The following is a 22,386-nucleotide window of genomic DNA, read 5'->3' as shown; positions in this document are numbered from 1 at the left end:
TGAATTCTTACATTAATTTCAACTTACCTTCACTGAAATCTTATGCACTAATTTAACACTCATAAGTTCTATGAAGCTTGCCTTTGCTTTATTCTCAGTATTGGATATGAACCTAGAGTTGTCCTTTGAATTGTAAACTATTTCTTGGGAGTAAATTAGTCCTTTAAAAATGTTAAACATCTCTCTTAGCAAACCACCATATTGCATAGAACATAGAATGGACAGCTTTTGCATTTAAGTATCTCTGAAATAGGATGAATCTTAGAATCAATTGCTCCTTAGATTCCATGAAATATAGTACATTATTACTTCCGGTATCAGCCAACAAGAAGCCACAGAAGACAACTAGCATATGTCGTTGGGGTGGTTTCTACTTCTCACATCTGCAGAAGACATCAATTATCTACTCCCTACACTTTTACTTAACTACAAAAATAGTTAAAACAATAAAGACATCAAAAATAATGGAAATAGGGTTACTTTTGATAAAAGAGGGTGATTTAAAAAAAAATAATACTATTATTTTTCTCTCTAGGTCTCAAGTTACTGGGAACTGCTGAGAAGTTAACTCCTGAAGATGGATAAAATGGCTTTTGATCTACCCTTTGCTTTTATTTTTATTAATTTCAAAGGAAATTATAGAATAATGGCCTTCCTTCTTAATGTACCTAAAACACAATTCACTATAAAAAACAGGATGTCACGTGCACCTCGGTCCATCCAAGAGAGTTTAGTTCCTGATGCACTCGTTCCTCCCTGCAATAGTCTTAGCCTTCCAGCGCACGTCTGAAACCGTGACAAAGATGAAAACAATTCTTTGGAGGATGGTTACAGAATCTGTGTGGCTTAGGATAGTTCCTGGATACAAGGAGTCAGAAGTTATACTTTATAATAGGCCATTGTGATAGTAGTTTCTGCTTGTTCCATATATTTATGTTACTGTTGCATTCAATATTCTTTGAAGATGTATTGGATGAATAATAATTAGAGAAAACATGTATTGATTAATATGGGCCTGGTACTGGCTAAGTGTTGAATATTTTATATGAAGCAAAGACATCCTTCTTCAGCGCCAATGTGGGAGGGAATGCTAAATACTTTCAAAATAGGGATAGTGAAAAAGTTTACATTTTCAGGTAGTGTAATTCCTTTATACAGAACCTAGAGATGAGAGCCCTCCAGAAGTAATAACCCTTAAATAAATACATAGATTGGACACAATGTGATCAGTTATGTCTCTAAACTTACTTTTTTTAGTATTATTCCTTAAGGTGGTTATAATATTTCATGTAAAATTATGTTTGTTAGACAATACATTGCACAACTTGGCACAAAATCTATAGCCCTATAAAAAGCGGATACATGTGCCAAAAGGTGGTGGAAAGGTAAGGATTTCATTGCAGCAGTTATATATACAAAGACAGGCTAGTTCAGATCCTTTTCACTCTTCCATCATCTATTGCTGTCTAACGAACTATTTAGTGACTTACAGCAACTGCCATTTCATTACACTTCACTATCTTGAGGGTCTGGAAACCAAGGAGCTCTCTGCTGGATGGGTTCTGTGTTCTGCACGTCATGGATTGAGGTACTCAGCTGGTGGGTGTGCTGGTCTGGAAGATCCAATAAAAAAAGAGCAGGAATCAGTAGGGCATATTGGAAGGTGGGGCTCACCTGGGACTGGTGGCCAGAAGACACACATAGTGGCCTTTCCAGCCTGGCAGTCTCAGGGTGGCAACCCAGGGCAACCAGAGAGTATGTTTCAGAAGACCTCAGCAGAAGATGCAAGTTTCATTATAAATGAACCTTGAAAATTCCAGATATTCTATTTTTTAAAATCCTGCATATTCTCTTTTTCAAAGCAAGCCGCTGAGGTCAGCCTCAATTCAGCAGGTGGGGAATTAGACTCTCTCTCTCTCAGTGGGATGGGAGCAAAGAATGAGGCCAACTTTCATCTACACTGGCCCAGACCAACCGACGAAGCACCGGGCAGGGCAGAGCCACTCTCCCCAGACTTTTCATGTCTGGAACGCTTGTGGCTGGATGGACAGCATTTACTTCTGCACCGTGTTCTGCCTTTTGCCAATGGAAGGCGACAGCAAATCCCCAGATACAAGCGGCCGGATTCATGTGTCTGCTGCTCCATTTTTTTTCTTCACTAAGCCACTCAGACCAAAATGTCTCTCTGTGTTCCAGTGTCTACTTCTTACTAGTTTTAGGGCTTTTTCCAGTCATGGACCACCGGAGGTCAGAGCTGCAATGGACCCCAGAGATAAAACCTGGTCCTATTTTATAGACGAGGAAATTTGGGTCTAAAGTAGTATGTGACCTGTCCAAGGTTAGAAGCTGACTAGGGACGGAGCCACGGTGCCATCTCCTGCTGCAGCCCCCTGAAGGGCGACAATCCCGATCTATCTGTGGAATGGGCAACCGGTTCATCTGATTCTTGCCCTAGAAACAGCCCATGGGCCTTGATTCTGCCTCCTATTTCATCATGAAGCATTTAAAAAGGAACTATTTCAAGTACACCAATTTAATCTCACACACACACACACGTATGTGACCTATTTTTTTCAGTCCATCTTCGGCATCTGCTTGCCGCGTCCCTGCCAAGCTCCGGCAGACAGACAGGGCGGCCCTGCAGAGGCTTTTCTACTCGCCAGAGGGTCATAACGCGAAGTTCGTAGTAGCCACCCTTCTCTGGGCCACTCACTTGATCACGTTATTATGTCCTTAAGTACTGCGATAATACATTTCCCCTCCTTTCACTTACAGGAGAGACCAAGGGGCCGAGGATTCCGCGGCTTTCTCTATTCGGAACATGCATTTGGAGAACGTGGTAGTAAAGCCTTGCCACACATGCGTGTGAAAGGCTGCCCACTCTTGCTCCTTTGGTTTCAGGAGCCGTTAGCTGCTCACATGGGGGGCCAGACAGCTTCGCCGCGCGCCCACAGGGCCTTGGGGCGGCTGCGCCCCAGCCGGGTGTGGTGGCCCGGGTTTCTGCGCCCGCGGGGCCGGGTCACCCCAGCGCCTGCCTTCTGCGGCGGCTGATGGGCCCGCGTGCTGGGCCCGCCCGGGGAGGGGCGGGTGTGCACGGGGCTCGCCTGCAGGCGGCGACACCTCCCCCGACCTCCCGCGCACCCAGCCGCCGCCAGAGCCGGGCCGGCCCCCCGGCGCTCGGTGGGGAGGCGCCCCCGGAGGCCGTGCTGCGCTGCGCGGGGGATCCGCGGGGGGCGCCCGAGGCCGCGGGGGAGGGGAGCAGGCGGGGCGCGGGCCCGCGGAGGGGGCCGGTGGGCGGGCCCGGAGGGGGCGGGGCGGGGCCCAGGGCCTCCGGCTCCTCCCCGCCCCGGCGCCCGCCCGCCCGCTGCCCGCCGCGCGGAGGCAGTGCGGCGGCGGGCGCGCCGAGGCAACCGCCCGCGCCCTCCCGCGGCCATGCCCGGGCCCTAGCGCCCTGCCGCAGCCCGCGCCCCGCGCCCGCCGCCGCCTCCTCGATGGGCAACCTGCTCGGCGGGGCCGGCTTCCGCGAGCCCGCCACCGTGGAGGACTGCGACTCCACCTGGCAGACGGACTCGGAGCCCGAGGAGCCGGGCCCGGGCGGCGGGGGGGGCCCGGCGCGGGAGCCCGAGCAGCCCGAGCAGCCCGCGCAGCCCCGCGCCGGCGCCGCGCCCGACCAGGACGCCGCGGCGGCGGGCGCCGAGCAGGTACGCGGGCGGCCTGGGCCGGGGCGCGGCGGGGAGGGCGGGCCGGCGGCGGCCGGGGAACGGGGGCCGGGGAAAGGGGAACCGGGCCTGCCCGCGCGCACGGCGGGGGAGCCCGCGGGGCGGGGCGCACCCGGGGGGGTTCTCGGCGGCTGCAGCGCGGCTCGGGCCGCGAAGGTCGCGAGGGAGGAACCAGCCTGAACATAGAGGATCGTGAAAACTGGCCTTGCGCGTTCCTGGTAAACCTTTCTTGGAATCAGGTGGGACTGCAGTTGCGAGCAGCGAGCGCCCTTCCCTAACGTGGGCTCTGCAGCCATTAAAAGTGTTGTGCAAGGTCCCCATCCGAAGTCAAAAAGCCACAGATCTGACCCCAACTAAGGCCTTTCACCGAGGCGTTCAGGGCGCTCCTGAAAACTCTTATTTCACCCAGAAGACTTGTTGAGTCAACTGTGCTTAACTTATTTACCTAATGCAGTTTGTTGGAGAGATTAGTAAAGATACAAATATCCCTTTGACGGACTCACAGTAGTTCAGAAACTTTGAACAGGAGGACCTCGGCAGCCAGCCCCCCAAGGAAGTGTGCGTCCTGGGGGTGTCCAGGCCTGTGCTCCTGCATTAGGCCCGCCCTCAGCTGTGGAGAAATGAAAGTGAAAAAAAAAAAAATGGGAGCCCAAAGTCAAATGTGACCTCGGGGTCTTTTTTGCTGGAGCAGAGGAATCGCCACCTAACTGCTGCAGCTAAGGCTGCCTCGTGCATGTCGATGGTCATCTCTGTTCAGGTCAGGCGGCAGCACAGTCCCAGCGCAGGCGCTCTGCTAAACCTGCCGTCTCCACCAGCTAGCTGCAGGCGTGCGGTGGGAGTTGGGGTTTCCAAACCCTCTCTTAGAGAAACAGGTTTAGAAGGAGAACCTTGCCCAAGATCACATATGGCGGGAATACCTTAAACCCAAGTATGTCTCACCGATTTCAGGGCCTTTAACCTGTTGGAATTGTGATTATCCACCTGCTCCTTGCGTTTGCGTTTGCTGCTGGGTCGTTTTGCTTTGCAAATTCAATCCTGAAAGAGAGTCCTGGAGGCTGCGTTCCAGGGTTTTTTCCATAAACTTGTTTCCCAAATAAGTAACCTTATAAAGAAGTTTGTGATACCAAAAACACCAGCTCAGATTCAGTCCAACTAACCAGGTACATGTATTTGAAAATTACACCAACCTACCCGTCTTTCCCCTTTAGGGATTAATTTGTTAGTATCACCATCTAACTTCTAAAAAAGTTCTTTTTAATTTTGCATCTTGACTATCAACCCTGTTTGTTCCCCACTCCCCAGAGTCCTACCTTTAAAGCATATCCCAGACTACTTCTCACCACCTCCATTGCTGTATTCCTAGTCCAAGTGAATATTGACAAATGATGGCGCTGCGAAGACAGGGATGTCTAGGGAGAAGGCAACATCAAAGGTTGAATCGAGAATTCTCGAGTTTGATATCCTATTAGACATTCAGGTGGAGTTGTTGAGTAGTTGTCTGTGAATGGAGCTTCAGTCCCGGGCTGGAGTCCTCAGCATATAAGATCGGTGGTGTTTTAAGTCATCGGGAGATACGGGGTCGCCAAGGAGTGGCGAGGAATGAGCTCTCCCCGGCTTAGGGCACGGGAAGACGAGGAGCAGCCAGAGAGGAGGCTGCCCAGGGGTGGCCGAGCAGACAGGGAGCAAACCCGGGGAGGTATAGTGCCTGGCGGTGTTTCAGGAAGGAGGCAGGCATGAACTGGCCGGGGGCTGCCGGGAGGTCACCTGGCTGAGCGCTGAGTGGGCTAAGGGGGAGGTTTCCCAGCGATAGTCACAAGAGCCGTCTTGATGGGCAGCTGAGGACGGAAGCCCGCTTGCGATGGGTCAGGGGAGGAGAGGAGGAGTCAGGGAGCGTGAGCAACTTTTTGGTGATGTTTTACTGTGAAAAGGAGCAGAGCCAGGGAGCTGTCCTTTAGGGGGGCATTGGGGTCAAGGAAGGTTATATCACGTTTATTTTAAGATGAGATTCAACAGCATGTTTCTTTGCCGAGGGGAGTGATCCAGAAGAGAGGGAGATTTTGATGGCACAGGAAATAGGAGCAATATGTTAAAGAACAAAATCCTCGTCTGAGCAGGTGAAAGGGGACGGGACAGCCAGTCCCAGAGGAGCAGGCCCGGGTGCTAGCAGGCTGGTGCATGTGTGCGTCATTTAGAGGTTGGAGGATGCAGTCATCCTCCCGATGATCCCTACTTCACAGATGGTAAAATTAAGGTTCAGGGAGGTGACTTGCCTAAGGCCTCACAAATAAGTAGTAGAGTTAAGACTCAGCTCGAGTCCCCTGATTCCAAGTGTTGGACTGTAGCCATTGTACTAAGATTTCTGTAGTAATTTTTTACTTTAGTGAAATTGAAGTTGATTTATACCTAATTAGTTGGACATGGAGCCCAAAACCTGGGGTTCTAGTTCTGACACTGTCACTGGGCTCTGGGTCCTGTTTGACTTCTCCAAGCCAAGTCACCTGGTTTCTAGGATGGAAACACTAACAGCTGCCAGTCAGGTGTACATGAAATAATATATATTTAACTGCTCTGTAAATGTAAAAGTGCTCTCTGGACAAACGTAGGATGATGATTCATATGGTTGTAGCTCAAGCTAAATAGATTCGGAAACTTGCTAAGCAGAGCTATTTTGAAACATGGGCCATGGACCAGAATTCAAGCTTTTCCTTGCTTATGCAACGTGACAGAGTAGCTCATGTTAAACATCAGAGCCTGGTGGTAAAGTATCTATGTACGTGTAGTATAGTGGGAATCACACCACTTCAAAAATGTGTGAAAATTGCTTAGAGAATGCCAATTTGTCAACACAGATGGAGGTGGGGGTGATGAGGAAAGGATTGGGGGCGAAGCTCGTAATGAATATTCAGATATAAAGTTTGTCTTCTGTTTCCTCATTGCGTCAGTCTCATTGTCCTTCGCCAAGACGTGGATACAAAACACTTCCTTATACATTAGTAATAGTACAGAGTTAGAGAAGGTAAGCCTGTTGGACTGGCCTGTGTCTTAGACTTTAAACATTACTTCACGGTGGTGAGATTTTGTTAAGAATTTAAATAGTATGAGTAAACTACTACATATAGGTTACTACAATCTAAAGTTCATTCCAGTTGAGAGCTTTTATTGCTTTGTGTGTATGTCTTTTACATGTGCTGATTTGTATCGGCTTGTAATATCACTGAATGAGTACATTATTCATTGGTTCCGTAAAGGATGGAGTTTAGAAAGCTACTTGGTTTTGAAAGTCCCTATGCTTTTCATAAATATTATTTGCGTTCAAGTACAGCTAAATGTTGCAAAATTAATGACGATTTTCTTCATATTATTGATTTATTAACCCTTTTTTAGTATTATGTAAAGTATTATAAAATCAATTTAGTCATAGAATCACTTATGTAACCTCTGGTAAAATATATGTCTTGAATTCATTTTGAGTGCTGTTTCTGACAGATACTGATCCATAGCATTTGGCCTCTATAGGCTTTTCGTGAATAAAGTTTTTTATTTAGTTATACCGTAGGGACATGTTACTGGGTTCAAATCAGGAAAGTAGAATGCCAACATATATTTATGGTAAGCATTATTAAAAGGATATTTATAATATTTTCATTAATCTGAACAGCTTGACACTGTTTTCTTTATGGACTTTCATTATTTTAAGTGTTCTGGAAATTTCTCAGTGAAATTTTCTTACTTCAAGCATGCAAATGAAATTTCACTTTTTATTTTAGGGTGGGGATTCCACGGAAGCAACTGCCAAACCAAAGAGAAGTTTCTATGCTGCGAGGGATTTGTACAAATACCGACACCAGTACCCAGTAAGAGGACAGGGTGCTTTCCTCTAAAATGTAAAATACTTCCCGTCTGGTTTTCTTATTTTGTGGTGCCAATGAGCAGACATTCAGGAAGGGTCCTTGTGCTCTTTTTTATACATCTGTTTGCTGGAGATTGATTTATTTTTTTCCTTTAGCAGAACTTCAAAGATATCCGGTATCAAAACGACTTGAGCAATCTTCGTTTTTATAAGAATAAAATTCCATTTAAACCAGATGGTGAGTAATCTGCTACCTTGGTAAAAAGTAAACTTCAAATAATAGCCTACGTCTAGTCACTGTTTGTTTAACCCATAGTCGGTACATTCTTAGTGCATTTGTTTATGGACTGGCTTTACTTTGCAGAGCAGCCTAACATGTCCCCACAGTCCTGGACCCAAGAGCTGTGAACAGCAGCTTGGCAAATTCTGGAGGAATAACTGCATTACAATACCTTCCCACCCCTGTTTATGGAGGTTATTTTTGAAAGGTAGTGGGGTCGTTTTTGTGAGAAGAAGATAGGAGATTTAGAGACTGTTAGAGTATTAAGGACCATTAGAAGAGGTCAGATCCAGCTGCCCCCTTGTAAAACTTGAATGACTGACTGGTTGCGTCACTCGAGTACTGAGCTGGGTCTGGGTTCCACTGTTCAGTGTTCTTGCCACTGTGCTACAATTGAAAAGGTTTTAGAACATAATTGAAAAGTAATGTTTATCTTAGAATGGTCTTTCCTGTTGATCTGCAGGTTGAGAGGTCAGGGAGCCAGAGCGGTCCCACTCCGTGTCCTGGAATCCTGGGACAGGGACTGTAGATGTAGTGGATCGCCACTCAGTTCTTGCAGATGAACTGCCCCCTCCTTCCCAAGTCTGCAGCTGCCCTAGCAGGCTCCTCCCTGACCCCACAGGGAGGGGACACAGCCGCTGTGGTGAGGTGCGTGTTTCACCGAGGCACCCTTCTGTGGTCCGTGATGGGCATCCTCATTTTATCCAGGTCAAACCAGCAAGGCTAGCATCTCTCCTTAGAGCCTTTAGCTTTGTGAGGCAACCAGATGGCTCTGGCTTCTGCTCTTCGCGCTCGGTGGAAACTGAGCCAAATCTGCAGCAACGTGAGTCAGGGAATGAGGGTCATGGATTGCGAGGCTTTCCGAGTGGCAGGACCTTGCCGTAGTTGGGGAGTCTTAACTGGAGGAAGGATACCTAATGGCTGGGTGGAGCGTTGAAAGGAGGACTTCCCTATCCTGTGCCCTGAGAGACGCACCATTGGGAGTTAGGACTTCAGAACATTGCCGAAATGGCCAGATCCACTTGTGTTTTCTTAATTTTCTGGTGGCCCAAAAGTCTACTCTGATTTGAAAAGAAACCTCTAGATAAAAATGCTCTGCTGTATTTACTAATTATAGAAATATACTGCTTTATATATGAATTGTAACGACATTACTTAAATTACTAGTTTTTTAGTACCCTGGGTAAGAAAACCTTTGAAGGAAAGCAATGATAGATTGTTAATTTGACTCTGATTTGAATTTAATTAAATTTACCCTAAGGAATGCCTTCATATCATTGAAACATTGAACATAGAGATACGACAGTATCTAACAGAGTTATTTTGGTCCTTCAAATAGTGAATTTATTTTTGAGGTAGTAATTTAGAGTTGTAACTTCAAGCAATGTGTTCATTGTTTTTATAATCATCACAAAAGTTTTTCTGAAACCTTTTAAGATTGTTTTAGCTAAGGTCAGAAGTTTTAGCTAAGGTCATAAAATTGTTATTCTAGTTTTTATATAAAATTACATCAACTCACTTTCCTCTCTGGTATGTACACACACACACACACTCTCTCAAACACACACTTGCCAGTAAGCACAAGCTTACAATAATACATTTTGCTTATTAAGTGGGAGGAAAGGTGGTTGGAAGGAAAACAAATGAGAAATTATGGAGATACATGGTTTTAACATGCTCATAAAGCCAACAGTATGATTCAAAAACAACTTTCCACAAACCTTCTGAGCGTGGACCTTTCCTACAAACTGGTGAACTCTGGAGAAAACAAGAATGAGATGAGTTAAGTTTAGAGAAATACTTATGTTATGTTTTTTCTATAAAATGGACTGACTGGGTACATAGTCAATTGTGAGGACCTGGACGGACTTGAGAAGCGGGAGGGTCTTGTCATAAATGCTCACAGGGGGGCAAAAGATGTGGTGGGGAGAGCTTACTTTTTGGAACCAGAAACACCTGTGTTGCACTCCCAGATTAATCTTTTATTAGTATGTGACTTTGAACAAATCACACAGTTTCCTCGTTGGTAAAACGGGGGTAGTAACCCTGGCTTGGGAGGGTTCCCTGGAGATGAGGCTAGGCGTGTGTGCGGTGCACACCAGAGGCCGGCGGACAGCAGGTGGAGCTCCTTTTTCTTTCCTTCTTGCCTTTCTCTCTGCTCCCATCTTTCTACTCCAGTCTGTTGTTGTAAAGTACATACATTGTATGCATGGCTGTGTTCCAATAAAACTTTATTTACAAAACAGATGGCAGGCCACAGTTTGCCAACCACTGCTTTAGAGTGGCACTGTCCAACAGAATTCTTTGCAGTTTGAGGTGCCATTAATTTTGTTTTAATTAGGCTTATTACATAACTGAGTATATGGCATTAGGGTTATCCCTGTGTGCTGTTAAATTGTAAAAAGTTTTAATATAAAGTTTAAGTGATTAAATCTTAAAATGCCTTCAACATTGTTTTAAATGTGTGGTTCGCTTTCTGAATATTTACTATTTAGGTGTTTACATTGAAGAAGTTCTAAATAAGTGGAAAGGAGATTATGAAAAGCTGGAGCATAACCACACCTACATTCAATGGTCAGTTGCATATCATCTATCTTGAATCATATCCTATTCAGTCATGTATGCTTTCCAGACAGCATTAATATAAAAATACTATTTTTCTTAAAAATAGGCTTTTTCCCTTGAGAGAACAAGGCTTGAACTTTTACGCTAAAGAACTGACTACATATGAAATTGAGGTAATGCGAGCTCATTACATTTTATTTGAGATGGCCAAGTAATATTGCTGTTTTACTGCCTGGTAACTACTGAATCATTTTAGCTGATTTTTATTTTCCCTTAGGAATTCAAAAAAACAAAAGAAGCAATTAGAAGATTTTTCCTGGCTTATAAAATGATGTTAGAGTTTTTTGGAATAAAACTGATTGATAAAACTGGAAACGTTGCTCGGGCTGTTAACTGGCAGGAAAGGTTTCAACATCTGAATGAGTAAGTAAAATCTCCAGTGTACCTCAGGGCCCTGCCTGTTCTTGACCCTTGGGTGAGATTCTCCATGGAACATAGGAACAACTAGCAGATGGACCCAGGAATGTGAATTCGAAAGCTAGTCTGAAGTGCATTTCATTCCTTGTTCCTGTTCTGTTTTCTAAAGCAAAACACAACAAAATTAAACCCAAGTAGAAAAACGGCTCTTCAGCATCAGAGCTGTTTCTTGGTGAAACCTGGTCTCCACTATTCACAGCCCAGTGCGGCCCCTTGCCTTCCTCTCTATAACATTTCTTGGCATTTAAGGCTTGTGTAGTTTTCCAAATCCCCTTTGCTAGATTGTTAGCTTCCTGGGGTACAGTCTGTTCTTCAAGCACAGTGCCTCCTTCGATTAAATCCATGCATTCAGCCTATGACATCTATAACATTTATAACACTTATAACACTGAGAGGTGCCCATACATTTTACTGAAAAAGAGGGAAAATTAGAATCTTCACTATTAGTAAAAAAACAAAAGCCTAGTTTTGTTTAATAAATCCTAAAATCTGTGAAGAAAATTTTGAATTGATTTCTTGTATTCTTTTGCTTGGATATTTATAACTCTCATTAATACATATGCCCAAAGTTTATTTTTCCCATTATTTTCTTTGCATGCAAATTGGCTATTTTCTTTTTTTTAAATTATATGGTGACTTATGAGTGCTGGACTATAAAAACAACAGCTTTAAAGCATTTTTTTTTTAGCATGTAATTAACTGAATTGGGCAAGTGCTAAGGAGAAAAAAAATTAAAATTAACCTAAGAAATTTTTCTTTGCCCCAAATAGTTTTGTGCATTAATTTTTTGAGTTTTTCTAGAATTTTCATCTTGCTTTGGTTTAATGAGTGTAAGTATGAATGTTTAAGCCTTCCTTTTACTTTATTAGTTATAATCAACACTATTAAAATGTAGCTTGTAGTAAGACACTAAAGATGTAGGTGTAAAGCTTTATGATCCTGACTAGAAGACCCATTAACTCATAACTCAAGTTAAATTTGATTTATATAGGGCACTTACGGCAGACGTACCCATGCCGGTCTAGGCCACGTGAGTGGCTGTCTCTGGAGAGTTTCAAAGTACTTATGTCATACTGTCGGTGACAGCTGTGTGCCTAGTGACATGAAGGATGGCAGAAATAAATCTTTGGAGAGGATCTGCTAGCATCTCATGTTCCATGTATTCAATATTATCATTTTAGAGAATCTGCCCTCACCTTGTTTTTTGGTTTGAATAGCAGTCTTGTTGAGCAAATGTTTGTTGAATGAATAAATGATGAACAATATGTTTGTCAGCTTAAATCCTTCCTGAGGTTTTATTGTCAGATCTATTAACTGATAGCTGGAAACAGGGCCCTCCTGAAGGCTTTAATAAATACTTTCCTGGCTTGGGTGGGGGGAGGGGAGCCTGAACTAACTGTCCTGTCTCCTCTGCCCTCTCTTCTCTCCACCACCCATGGTCTATCTTTTCCCTTTCTCTGTGTATTGCTTAAAGCTTTCATTTATGTTTTAGTCCATATGACATCTTGAGTTGTTCAGAGTAGGCAGGAAACTCAATATATCTATGGTAGCCCAGCAGACAAAAAATACTGGATGAAAGTAAAATGAAATAACATTGAGTGAACAAGGGACCATGACTAAAAGAGGTGAAACAGTCTTAAATAGGAGAGCCTAGAACAATCACCGAGATGCATTGCCAATTTCGTTTGTAATGGCCTTGGATTACTGAGCCGTATTTTAGACCCTGGAATACCTCTAATTTTTATTTTCTCTCTCCTGGTTCTTGCCTTTGGTGCATTCTGTATTCACCTCCGGGGTCCTCTTGACAGCTTCAGCTCTATTTATTGCCCTTACCTCTATCTGGAAACCCAGCTCCTCTCTTTTTACCTGCTGTGCAGCCCCAAAGACGGCTCACAACATCAGGAGGATTTTCGCTGCCCTCCTCTCTTCCTCTTGGTCTTTATTTGTGACATTTATTTCAAATCACACCGACTCACCCAATTTCTTTCTTGAGTGATTTTGTATCATGACCCTGATCTTCATGCTCTTCCCCCATTTTTGTTCTTTTCTACTGTTACATAAATACTTTTAATTGGAGAATGTATAAATACAGAGAAATGTGTACAGAAATTTTATCTTGCCCATTCATTTGGGCTGGATGTGTGAATTGGTTGCAAAAACAGTACATTTTGTTGTGTGTCACATAACTGCTCTTTGGGATTTTTTAAACATATTCTTCCACTTTTCTATGCATCTCTTTCTCATTGACTTCTGAGGCAGATGCTGCCCAAGCGTTTTACTGCTACATTTTATCATACAAACTCCAGACTAACCAAACAACTAACGCAGTCCTATTGTTAATGGCACATTGTCTTAACTTCACCCAAATTTTATTGTCTTGAAGACTCCTCCTTCCTAACTAGCGAAAAACACAGATTCACAAAACTGAAACATGTCTGTCCTGTGTTTTACCCTTTGGCTTTCAAAGAGTTGAATATTAAGATAAGACATTTTTGATAAACATCCGGAAGGATGGAGATGATAAAACTGCTCCTTATTTTTTCTAATGTTTGGTTTGCCAGAATCGTTAAAGTTTTTGTTTTGTCCAAATGTTCTCATTAAAATAGACAAGCATGGAACGACACCCCCTGTATCACTGAAATAACATCCTTCTCCACTTAGCAAATAATTTGTTAGTTACTCTGAAGTGAAATAGTTAGGAAAAAAGTACTTTTGGAAGCCAGGGCAGGGATATGCAGAGCTTAAGTTCAGCTTCTAAGAAATGAAACAGGCTTCAGGAAGTTAGAAATAAGGGATAGTTTTGCTGTGTCAGTATTAGGTATATAAATACCTGGGCTACTGATGATACACAATTAAAGCATGTAACTGAAGGTTCCTTCAGGATGTAGCCAGGTATTTATAATGCAATTACTGGGTTCTGAGTAAGGTAGGGGAGGTAGTTCATGAATTGGGACAGAATACGTCTGGAAATCATCTGATAATGGCTTTAGTTTTGAGACAGAAGAAAGAAGTTAGTGCTGTCTGGGAAAAAGGCATCTTTGGGGTCAGTGACATTCGAAGCAAACTTTAAAATTCCCTGGTACAGAAAAAGGAGAGAGAGGCCATGGATGGATGAGAATTAGTCAATTAAATTGGGATAGTTACAAATATGGTGGTCCTTAATACCAAATCTAATAACGGTAATAATACTATTAAATAGCACCTAACATTTATTGAGTTCTCCATGCCTTACATATGTACATATTTGATTCTTGCAAGAGTCCAGTGAGGTGTGCATTTTCCCCATGTGACAGATGAGGACACTGATACTTAGAGAGATACCGTAATTTCACTCTAGGCAGCAGAGCCAGGGTGGGAACTCAGGTCTGAGTCCCATGTCCTTGTTCTTAACGACTGCACTGTGCCCTGCTAAGTTGGTCACCAGGGCGGCCCTGTCGGAAGTATTCTTAGTCAGGTAGGGTGGATTTGGATGCCTTTCTGATGAGTTGGCTAATATGGTGGATTTTGCTTGTTGACCAGCTGGCACCGTAAATCATACCATTCAGCTGACAGCTGATGTGTTTACGTTCAGCACTGGTTACCTGTGATGGGTATAGTACATTGGTGGTGGTGCAAAAAATGCTCTAGTATCTTCAGTGTATTTAATAAACATGCAATGATTCAACATCGTGGGAATACATTTTAAATCTAAATATCTTTCAGATCTTAAAGAAACAAGGGGAACTTATCGTCTACATTTGAGTTTCACATAGACAGACATTACACTGAGGTACAAGGCTTTAATACTTTCTGATTTATTCTTCTTAACAACACCTCATATGTTTAGTAATCACAGGGCTTATTTCCGTGGCTCACAGTTCTATCAAAAATATTTGTCCAATAGTTCTCATTCCGTTGCTTTCCTCCACCTGATTTCCTCCCCTCATTTTATTCAATTCTCCTCTTCCAGGTCTCAGCACAACTATTTGAGAATCACCCGTATTCTTAAAAGCCTTGGTGAGCTTGGATATGAGGGTTTTAAATCTCCTCTTGTAAAATTTATTCTTCATGAAGCTCTTGTGGAAAATACTATTCCCAATATTAAACAGAGCGCTCTGGAGTATTTTGTTTATACAATTAGAGACAGAAGAGAAAGGAGAAAGCTGCTCCGCTTCGCCCAGAAACATTACACGCCTTCAGAGAATTTCATCTGGGGGCCACCGAGGAAAGAGCAGCCGGAGGGGAGCCAAGCCCGGAAAACGCCCACCCCTCCCGCCTCCGCGCCCAACAGTCAGACTTCTATGCACAAAAAGTCCAAGGACCCCAAAACGTCCTCCTCAGCAGCCCATGTAAATAGCAAACCAGGGGAAGAGAAAAACGTGGCGCCTCGGGAGCCTGCAGAAGAGACAGGCAGACCCGGCACAGAGCCCGGCAGCGAGGCCGCCCGCCCAGGGGGGGCAGAGGACGGGAATGCCGAGAACTCAGGTTCTCCAGCAGGAAAAGCAGGGACCGGTCCCCCAGAGGACGAGGGGAGCGTCTCTCCTGAAGAAGATGAAGATGACAGTCCTCACAAAGACCGTGAGAACCCCGGAACTCCAGGTTCCCACGACGATGGCCCGGTACACTGAATTGTCAGAAAACCCGCAAACTGGTGGACGTAAGGGAGGAGAAAACTGTACAGTAACGTCCTGAAGAACGGAGGTCACGTCTCAGATTTCAGCCATCTGTTTGGGATTTCTGTTGTAAGCATTTTCTTTGCTTTTTATTTTGGACGACAATGCATTTACTATTTAATGTGCAGTTTTAAGACAAGACCCAATACTAAATGTATTCTGTAACACTTATAGGGATGTGAGCTCCCAAATGTTCTACACAATCATTCCTTTTAAATTATTTTCAATGTTTCTGAAAATAATCATGCAGTATTTGATAGGTCAAATAAATTCTTTTCCAAGATGACAGTCTCCATGCAGGAAATCCAGAGAATGATTTCATTATGTTGCCGCAGCTTTGCCTGATTTATGGATTAATTTTTTTAGGCTGGAAGAAAGCATTTGGTCTTCTCAAATGTAGTCAAGAGTAATTTGGATTTTTTCATTGTAACGCCTCAACACATTGATCTTTAAGCTGTGACAAGGGAAATGGATATTCTTGGAGCACTGTTATTTCCCCTCCCCAGTCCGCCGATCAGACCTGCTGTTTTTTCCTCTCTCCCTCTCCACACCCACCCCTGGGCACCATCTTTGTCAGCCAGCGTGCATGTTGCTAGTGTGCACCGCGGTGTTCTCCTGCACTGAAATTTAAGTGGAACAGGGGGACACTTCCAGCTGTATCATTTCAAGAATTTGTTGAAAATGATGAAAATGTTTTTCTGTATTAAGGGCTTAAAAACAAATTTCGATGCAGAAGTCCAAGAAAAAAAGTTTGCCCTCTATGGCTGTTCCATATAAATTTAGTGCTTGTTTATGAATGCAAATGACTAAAGAATTAAAAAATAAGAAAGGAAATTATTATTCATTTTGAAAAAGCATGGCTCTGTCCTGGCCCCAAGGCAGGTCCCTAAAACCAGTGTTACGTGGACTATGAAATTAATATTGCTTAATTAAAAAAAAAAAACAACTTGGTGCATCTCTTAAATTGTCAACCCTTGAAATGAGAACAGAATTGAAATTCAATATTCTCAGGTACTGTGAGCACTTGATGTGATAATAATATTTGTTAGGAGCAAACAATTTTATTTCCTGTAAGATTCCTAATTATTACTGTATGTCAAAAAACAGAAACATGGTGGTGACAACTTCAAAGTGTACATACAAATATAGTTAAAGCAATCAACAGAAAAAAGTTTCACTTCATTTCATTTAGAAAGGAATTGGCTTTTGTGTATCTCTTAGGCTTTCACGAAAAGTTCTATTCACTTTTGCCCACAGGGAATTTTTACCGTGTCCTATTTTTCAATCACATCATGTCATCTATTGCTTTTACTGATCAGAGGATTTCCAGCAGATTTCTAGAAAATGAACACACTAATAATACACCTTTAGAAATATGCTTTTATTGCTTTGAAGTTTGCACAAAACCTCACAGTTGCTCAAACCTTTTTTCTTATGAATGTTAGTAACACTGTGTGTATCCTACTCCAATATATAGAAAGCATTTGCTCATTTTTTGTTCCTATGTCAGTTTTTGTGGTCTGCTTTCTAAAGTGAACCTTAGGATTTGGGGAAAAAACTGCTTTTGCATTTCAATTTCTATTTACATAGACCCTCTAATGTGGTGCTTGTTGAAGCCATGATGCCCAAAATAAAGTTTTACAGTGTTAGGAAATGAGATTAGTTAGTCACAATGGTCTGAATTGTAGGAATATGAATAATTTAATTCAAAATACCTTAACTAATTTTGCACACATGATAAAATGTTCAGACTGCTTCCTAAATGCATATTAAAACTTCATGACCAGATATTAAAATATGAATAAGCAGTGGACTGATCCTAAAATAAATGGATATAATCTGAATTACTTAGACACTGTATTATATCAGAGCCCTTAGAAAAATTCAACAATTTAACTCCTAGAATATTATTCTGAACTAGGGGTTTGATTAGATTGTCCCATTTAATTTGAGTGTGTTTGGTCTCAAGGAAAAAACTGCCTGGCTTCCATTTATAACAGTGGCTTCTTTCCACCATATTGGTTTTTTTTAATGCATATTCACATATAACAGTGATTCCTATGTTTAATCTGTAAATAACTTGTGAGAGAATTACTCAGTGGAGAAAAAGTGAGAGAATGTCATTCCTTTTGCAGATAAAAATTAGGAGTATCTAGAATTGTTTTTCTATTAATACTTTGTACATTTAGAAGTTTTTAAAATAAGATGAATAGGTATGTATTTTATGTATGTCTTCAATATGAAACTGCCCCACTGGGTTTGAGTCTGTTTTGTATTTTTAAAAGCTATCAAATGCTTGCAGAAATTTACTGAGAAGCTGTTGTAAAAGTGCAGTGAAGCATGGCCAAATAGCTAGAAACATCGAATCTTTGCAAATACATAAACTCTGTTGTTGAACCATGGACTGCTAGGATACTAAATACTAGCTATTAATAAAATACTAACTTGAATTTCACTGCAGATAGGTGTTTTACCATTTGGTTAGCCTAGTACACTTCCAATATTTTTGTGCTTTCATATCTCTAAGGAGGTAAAATATGTGAAAATATTTTGAAATACAGTCAAGTGATACATAATTTAAAGATATATTTATGTACATTATAGAAAAAGTTGGTAACATCAGAATATTGTACCGTTATACATTTTCATGCTCAATCTAATGAGAGACTAAAAAGAATCATGGTAGAAGTCAAAATAGATCTGTTTTGTCTAAATCTGGTCTAGTTTTCAGTTCAAAAAGTATTTTGTATAGTTTTATTTTGAATTTAGGTTTTTAGCTTTTTTTTCAACTTCAAGAGGAAAATAAAACCTATAACTCAGGAGTCAATAAAGAGGCTTTAAGATTTTTTGCTAAGTATTAAAAATATAAACATAAAAGTGCCATTAACACCTATCATATCATCATGTTGCATTTTATATAAAATTGCTGACTTTGCTTCTGGCTTTTATACTTTAAGTAGAAGTTTGATCTGGTGAAAAAGGAAAAACAGTATAGGTTTACAGCTGAGTTGCTCTTTAAAAAATCATTTTAGTAAGTAAACTTGTGTTAAAGCAGTAAATCAAAATGGTTGAACTTTGGATAGAAAGTATTCGGTTAATTATTTAAAGTTAAATTGCCCAAGTTCATAGTGGAGTTATGGTTGAGTTTGTAATCTACTAACTAAATCAGGCAGGTTTTTTGTCTTTCTATAATTAAAGCTCTTGTAAAGGCTTTATTTTCTAACACGAGAAAAGAAAGATTTTTTTTTTTATCTCACTGATTGTTGTTGCATCTCGGGATCTTTCATGTCTGTTTGGAGTAAATAGGGATCCTTTGTGATAGGAATAGTTTTCATTTTGTTTCCCATTTAGGAGATTCCCCTTTCTCTCTTTTGGGGTATATGGGTTAAATATAAGGTAGGCTAGAGTGAGATATGTTAGACCCATTTCAAATATAGGTGCAGCTGTGGACAGTGACGGCCTGGGTCAGTGTAGGATCTAGAAAATCAGAGGTGTACACATATGGGCTTCTTGCAGCTTTGAATTCTGTAGTGAGGGTCACATGAACACATCTGTGTGGTACCCTCTAGGGTGGCCGGGGGCCCTGACTGCCTCTTTCCCTGTTCTGGAAAATCAGCACACCCAGCAGACTGCATTCAGGGACAGACCGTGTTTTTAGAAACCCTTTATTATTAACTGAGTTATTAATATAGTTATAAATACAAATGCCTGGAGTGTCCAGATGTGCCTTAACTAATGTAAAGGGTTTTCAGAGATTTAAATTTTTACTTCATTATAAACTCTCACTATAAAGAACGTTCCAAACCATGAATATCAGTTATTTTAATGAAATTTACTTGGGCATTCTTTTGCTTTGGAGAAATTTCCATTTGTGACAGATAGTATCAGTTCATAAGGAAGTGTACTTACCACAGTGTTCAACATTGTGTTATATTTGACAAGAAGTCTTGACCTTAAGAAAGATTAACTGCCTTGTTACATTTACTTATGCTTTTGTTTAATCTGCTTCATGCTGTAATTTTCATTTTAAACTCTTCTCAGTTACTGTATTATTTGTGTTCTACTTGTTCTTAGATGCAGATGGATACAGAAAAGGGAAATCTATTAGAGAAATTATTTAGAAGCTAAATTCCAGTAGATGGTGGGAGGCATCTGAATTTAATTTGAAAACCTTTTATACCATAGTCTTATTAGAAACATTTTAAAAACACGATTCTTGCTCTTTTCCTAGATGAGAGAGACCGTCTTGGTCAACGTGTAGTTTTTCCCAGATCTGTTGGGAAGCTTATTGCTTTAGTTGTTTGTGGGAAATGATTTCTTCAAATGTTTGTTTTCTTGAATGTGAGGTTTCCATGTGGAGGCCACAATTAAGTGCTTTGTTTTATGGCCCAAACTTTGCTTGGAAGTAGAGTTCAGAGAGGAAGAGGTGACTAAAATGAGTGTCGTGGAGTAACAACACAGGGCTCCAGTCTCTGCTGTGGCGACGGTGGTCTCCAGAACCTCCTCTGGACGAGGGGGTTGGGCCTCAGGATCTCTGACTTCTTAGGAAGGTGGGTCACCTTGAACTCCAGACACAATTTTAATGGGTATCAATTTTCATAAAATATCTTCCCTAATATACTTGCCACCATTTTGTAGTTTTGGAAATTGTGAGCAATTGGACACTGCTATGTAAATTGTAGTTGAATCTTTATAACTATCTTGGAAACATTGGAATAACCAATTTTACCTCTCCTCCCCCAAGTTCTTCAATCAAAAATTATTTTGGGTTCTCTCATAGGTAAATATACAATAGTCTTTCTGTAAAACGGTTCAGTGCACTTTAAAAATGCAGTGGAAGGGGAAAGGCAATGCTCATTTGTTATGCACAAAGGTCTTTTTTTTAAAAAATAAGAAACTATGAAAATAGGTTTAAGCTATGAAGCTTACCAGATTTTCAGTTTTAAATTATAATGGAGTTTGTGGAACAGTTTTCATTAACTAGGGAGATCAGTTATATAATAAGCTTTGGTCCTAAGAAACATTCAGGTTCTACACTCATGGGTCAAATAAGCATTTTTTTTCCCCAGTGCTGACGGATTTAGTTTCATGTGTAGAAAAACAAACTTGAATGAAACAAAAGATTAGAAACAGTAACAAGAAGCTCACTACAGGTTCATGCAAGTGCCAGAATTATTGGAAGCAGACGAGGAATGATCTACAAACACTATGGTGGGGACGTGCTTAGAATCAGCTCCGTTATTTGTGCCAAGGAGATGAGCGATTGGTGTGCAAACAGAATCCCATTAATACCTTCATGAACCGTGAATCCTGCCTACTCCACAGGACACTGAAACCTTTCAGTGGACAGATAGAAGTGATCAAATGACCAGATGCCAAGTTTAATTCTTTTGCCAGTGTGTATCATTAGCTGGTGGGTTTACTGACAGGAAGTTAAAGTGAGGGACTGGCTGCAGATCGGAGGAGATGTGGTCGTAAGTTGCCTATATATAAAGTAACCCCTGTACCATCCAAGTTGACAGCATATTAATCAGGCTACAACAATTAAGAGAAACAAGAGAGCAAAGAGGTCCTTTTACAGGTACTTTTTCCCCTTTTTTATAAAATGGGAGTTTGTTTCCTATCAGCTCTTTAGTTTTACCTAAGAAGATAGATGGCCAAGTGGGTCTAGGCACTGTTTCAAATAGAAATTGTGTGTCCTTTGTATTTTAAGTATTTGAGAAAAATGGGTATGATTCTTCAGAAGATGTATGTTCACCTCCCACGCAAGCTTGCGCCTCCAGCCGCTGCTGGGCCCTCCCTGTGCTCTGTATTCCGCTGCCGTGTGAATCACGGGATGCTGTGCGTGTCTGTGGGTACCAATACCATGTGTGTGTGGTAGCAGTTGTAACCAGTTTCTGGATCTGTATGGTACTATGAAACACTTATTTTATAATTCTGTAACTGTATGGCAGTGTTATGCCAAAAATGTATAAAGAATAATTTCTGTTGCTTACGGCTATATTTTAAAATATTGTTTTGGAAATAATATATTTACAGTTCCTTTAGAGTAATAATTTTTAACAAGTATTGCCAAATATACATCCTGTAAAATGAATAAAAGCCACTTCACCTTGGTTAACATGTTAGCATTATGTTAGGGTACATTATATTGATTTTGCATGATTAAACTATTTTTAAAGCTCTGGAACAAGTGACTTGCTGTTTTCCTATAATTAGACATATATTTTAATGATTGTCATAGGAGGTCAGCATTATTTCCTTTTATCCTCTAAAATAAGTATTTTATTTTGAAGGGTGACATCTTACCTACACATGAAGTTATTTTTGTTGTGAGATTTTGGTGAGCAGACTGCAGAAATAGTCCAGGGCTTATTGTTCTCTCTCTTTTTTACTTTTCTGTAATGCAAAGTTTTAGAAGTATAGAGATGAGTGAAAATGAATGGACATGATGGATCTTTTTTCTGAAGAGGGCTAGTCTTTTTAAAAAGTCAAACTGTTAAGAAAAATGAATTTGTGAGGTGAAAGTGAGGTGGTAGCTCCACACAGCACAGGACAGTGTGGATGCAGATGAGGAGAAGTGTGACACTGGGTCTCGGCTGCACTGATGCACACATAGGAAAAGAGGGTGTGAGGGCTCGGACTGAAGTGTGATGCGTCAGAATGAAATTACATTCTGCATAACTGGGACGCTGATAAAGCGAGGGAAAAACTAACAGCCACAGGGGCGACTGAGCAGGATTTTAACTGCAGCCTTGGGGTGAATTGTTCAGTGGGGAGAGTTGTGCACACAAGCAATCATTGTCATAGGGAAGAACTGACATTCTGTTAATAGAAAATAGG

At 41.6% G+C, this 22,386-nt stretch overlaps 1 protein-coding gene across 2 annotated transcripts; it reads left to right on the top strand.

Annotated features, from left to right (window-relative positions):
• Window positions 1-3,361: 3,361 nt before the first annotated feature.
• OGFRL1 (opioid growth factor receptor like 1) lies at window positions 3,362-21,736 on the top strand. Of its 2 annotated transcripts, none has more exons than XM_073225099.1 (7): window positions 3,362-3,701; window positions 7,487-7,573; window positions 7,729-7,807; window positions 10,345-10,423; window positions 10,521-10,587; window positions 10,692-10,837; window positions 14,841-21,736. In XM_073225099.1, exons 1-7 carry the CDS (start codon window positions 3,492-3,494, stop codon window positions 15,496-15,498), a joined length of 1,326 nt encoding a protein of 441 aa, XP_073081200.1. In that variant the 5' UTR covers window positions 3,362-3,491; the 3' UTR covers window positions 15,499-21,736. The 2 variants fall into 2 exon arrangements, with proteins under 2 accessions (XP_073081200.1, XP_073081199.1); XM_073225098.1 differs by having other exon boundaries at window positions 7,726-7,807.
• The last annotated feature ends 650 nt before the right edge of the window (window positions 21,737-22,386 follow it).

This window comes from Manis javanica, chromosome 16 (assembly GCF_040802235.1).
Source record: "Manis javanica isolate MJ-LG chromosome 16, MJ_LKY, whole genome shotgun sequence".
Taxonomy (NCBI): domain Eukaryota; kingdom Metazoa; phylum Chordata; class Mammalia; order Pholidota; family Manidae; genus Manis; species Manis javanica.
Note: the sequence above shows the minus strand (reverse complement) of the source record. Positions and strands in the feature narration are given on the sequence as shown.

Excerpts from the sequence above, each read along its gene's own strand:
- OGFRL1 (XM_073225098.1), top strand. The coding sequence starts at position 3,492 with ATGGGCAACCTGCTCGGCGGGGCCGGCTTCCGCGAGCCCGCCACCGTG. Across the intron at positions 3,702-7,486 it reads CGGCGGCGGGCGCCGAGCAG|GGTGGGGATTCCACGGAAGC; the intron begins GTACGCGGGCGG and ends TTTTTATTTTAG. Across the intron at positions 10,424-10,520 it reads AACCACACCTACATTCAATG|GCTTTTTCCCTTGAGAGAAC; the intron begins GTCAGTTGCATA and ends TCTTAAAAATAG.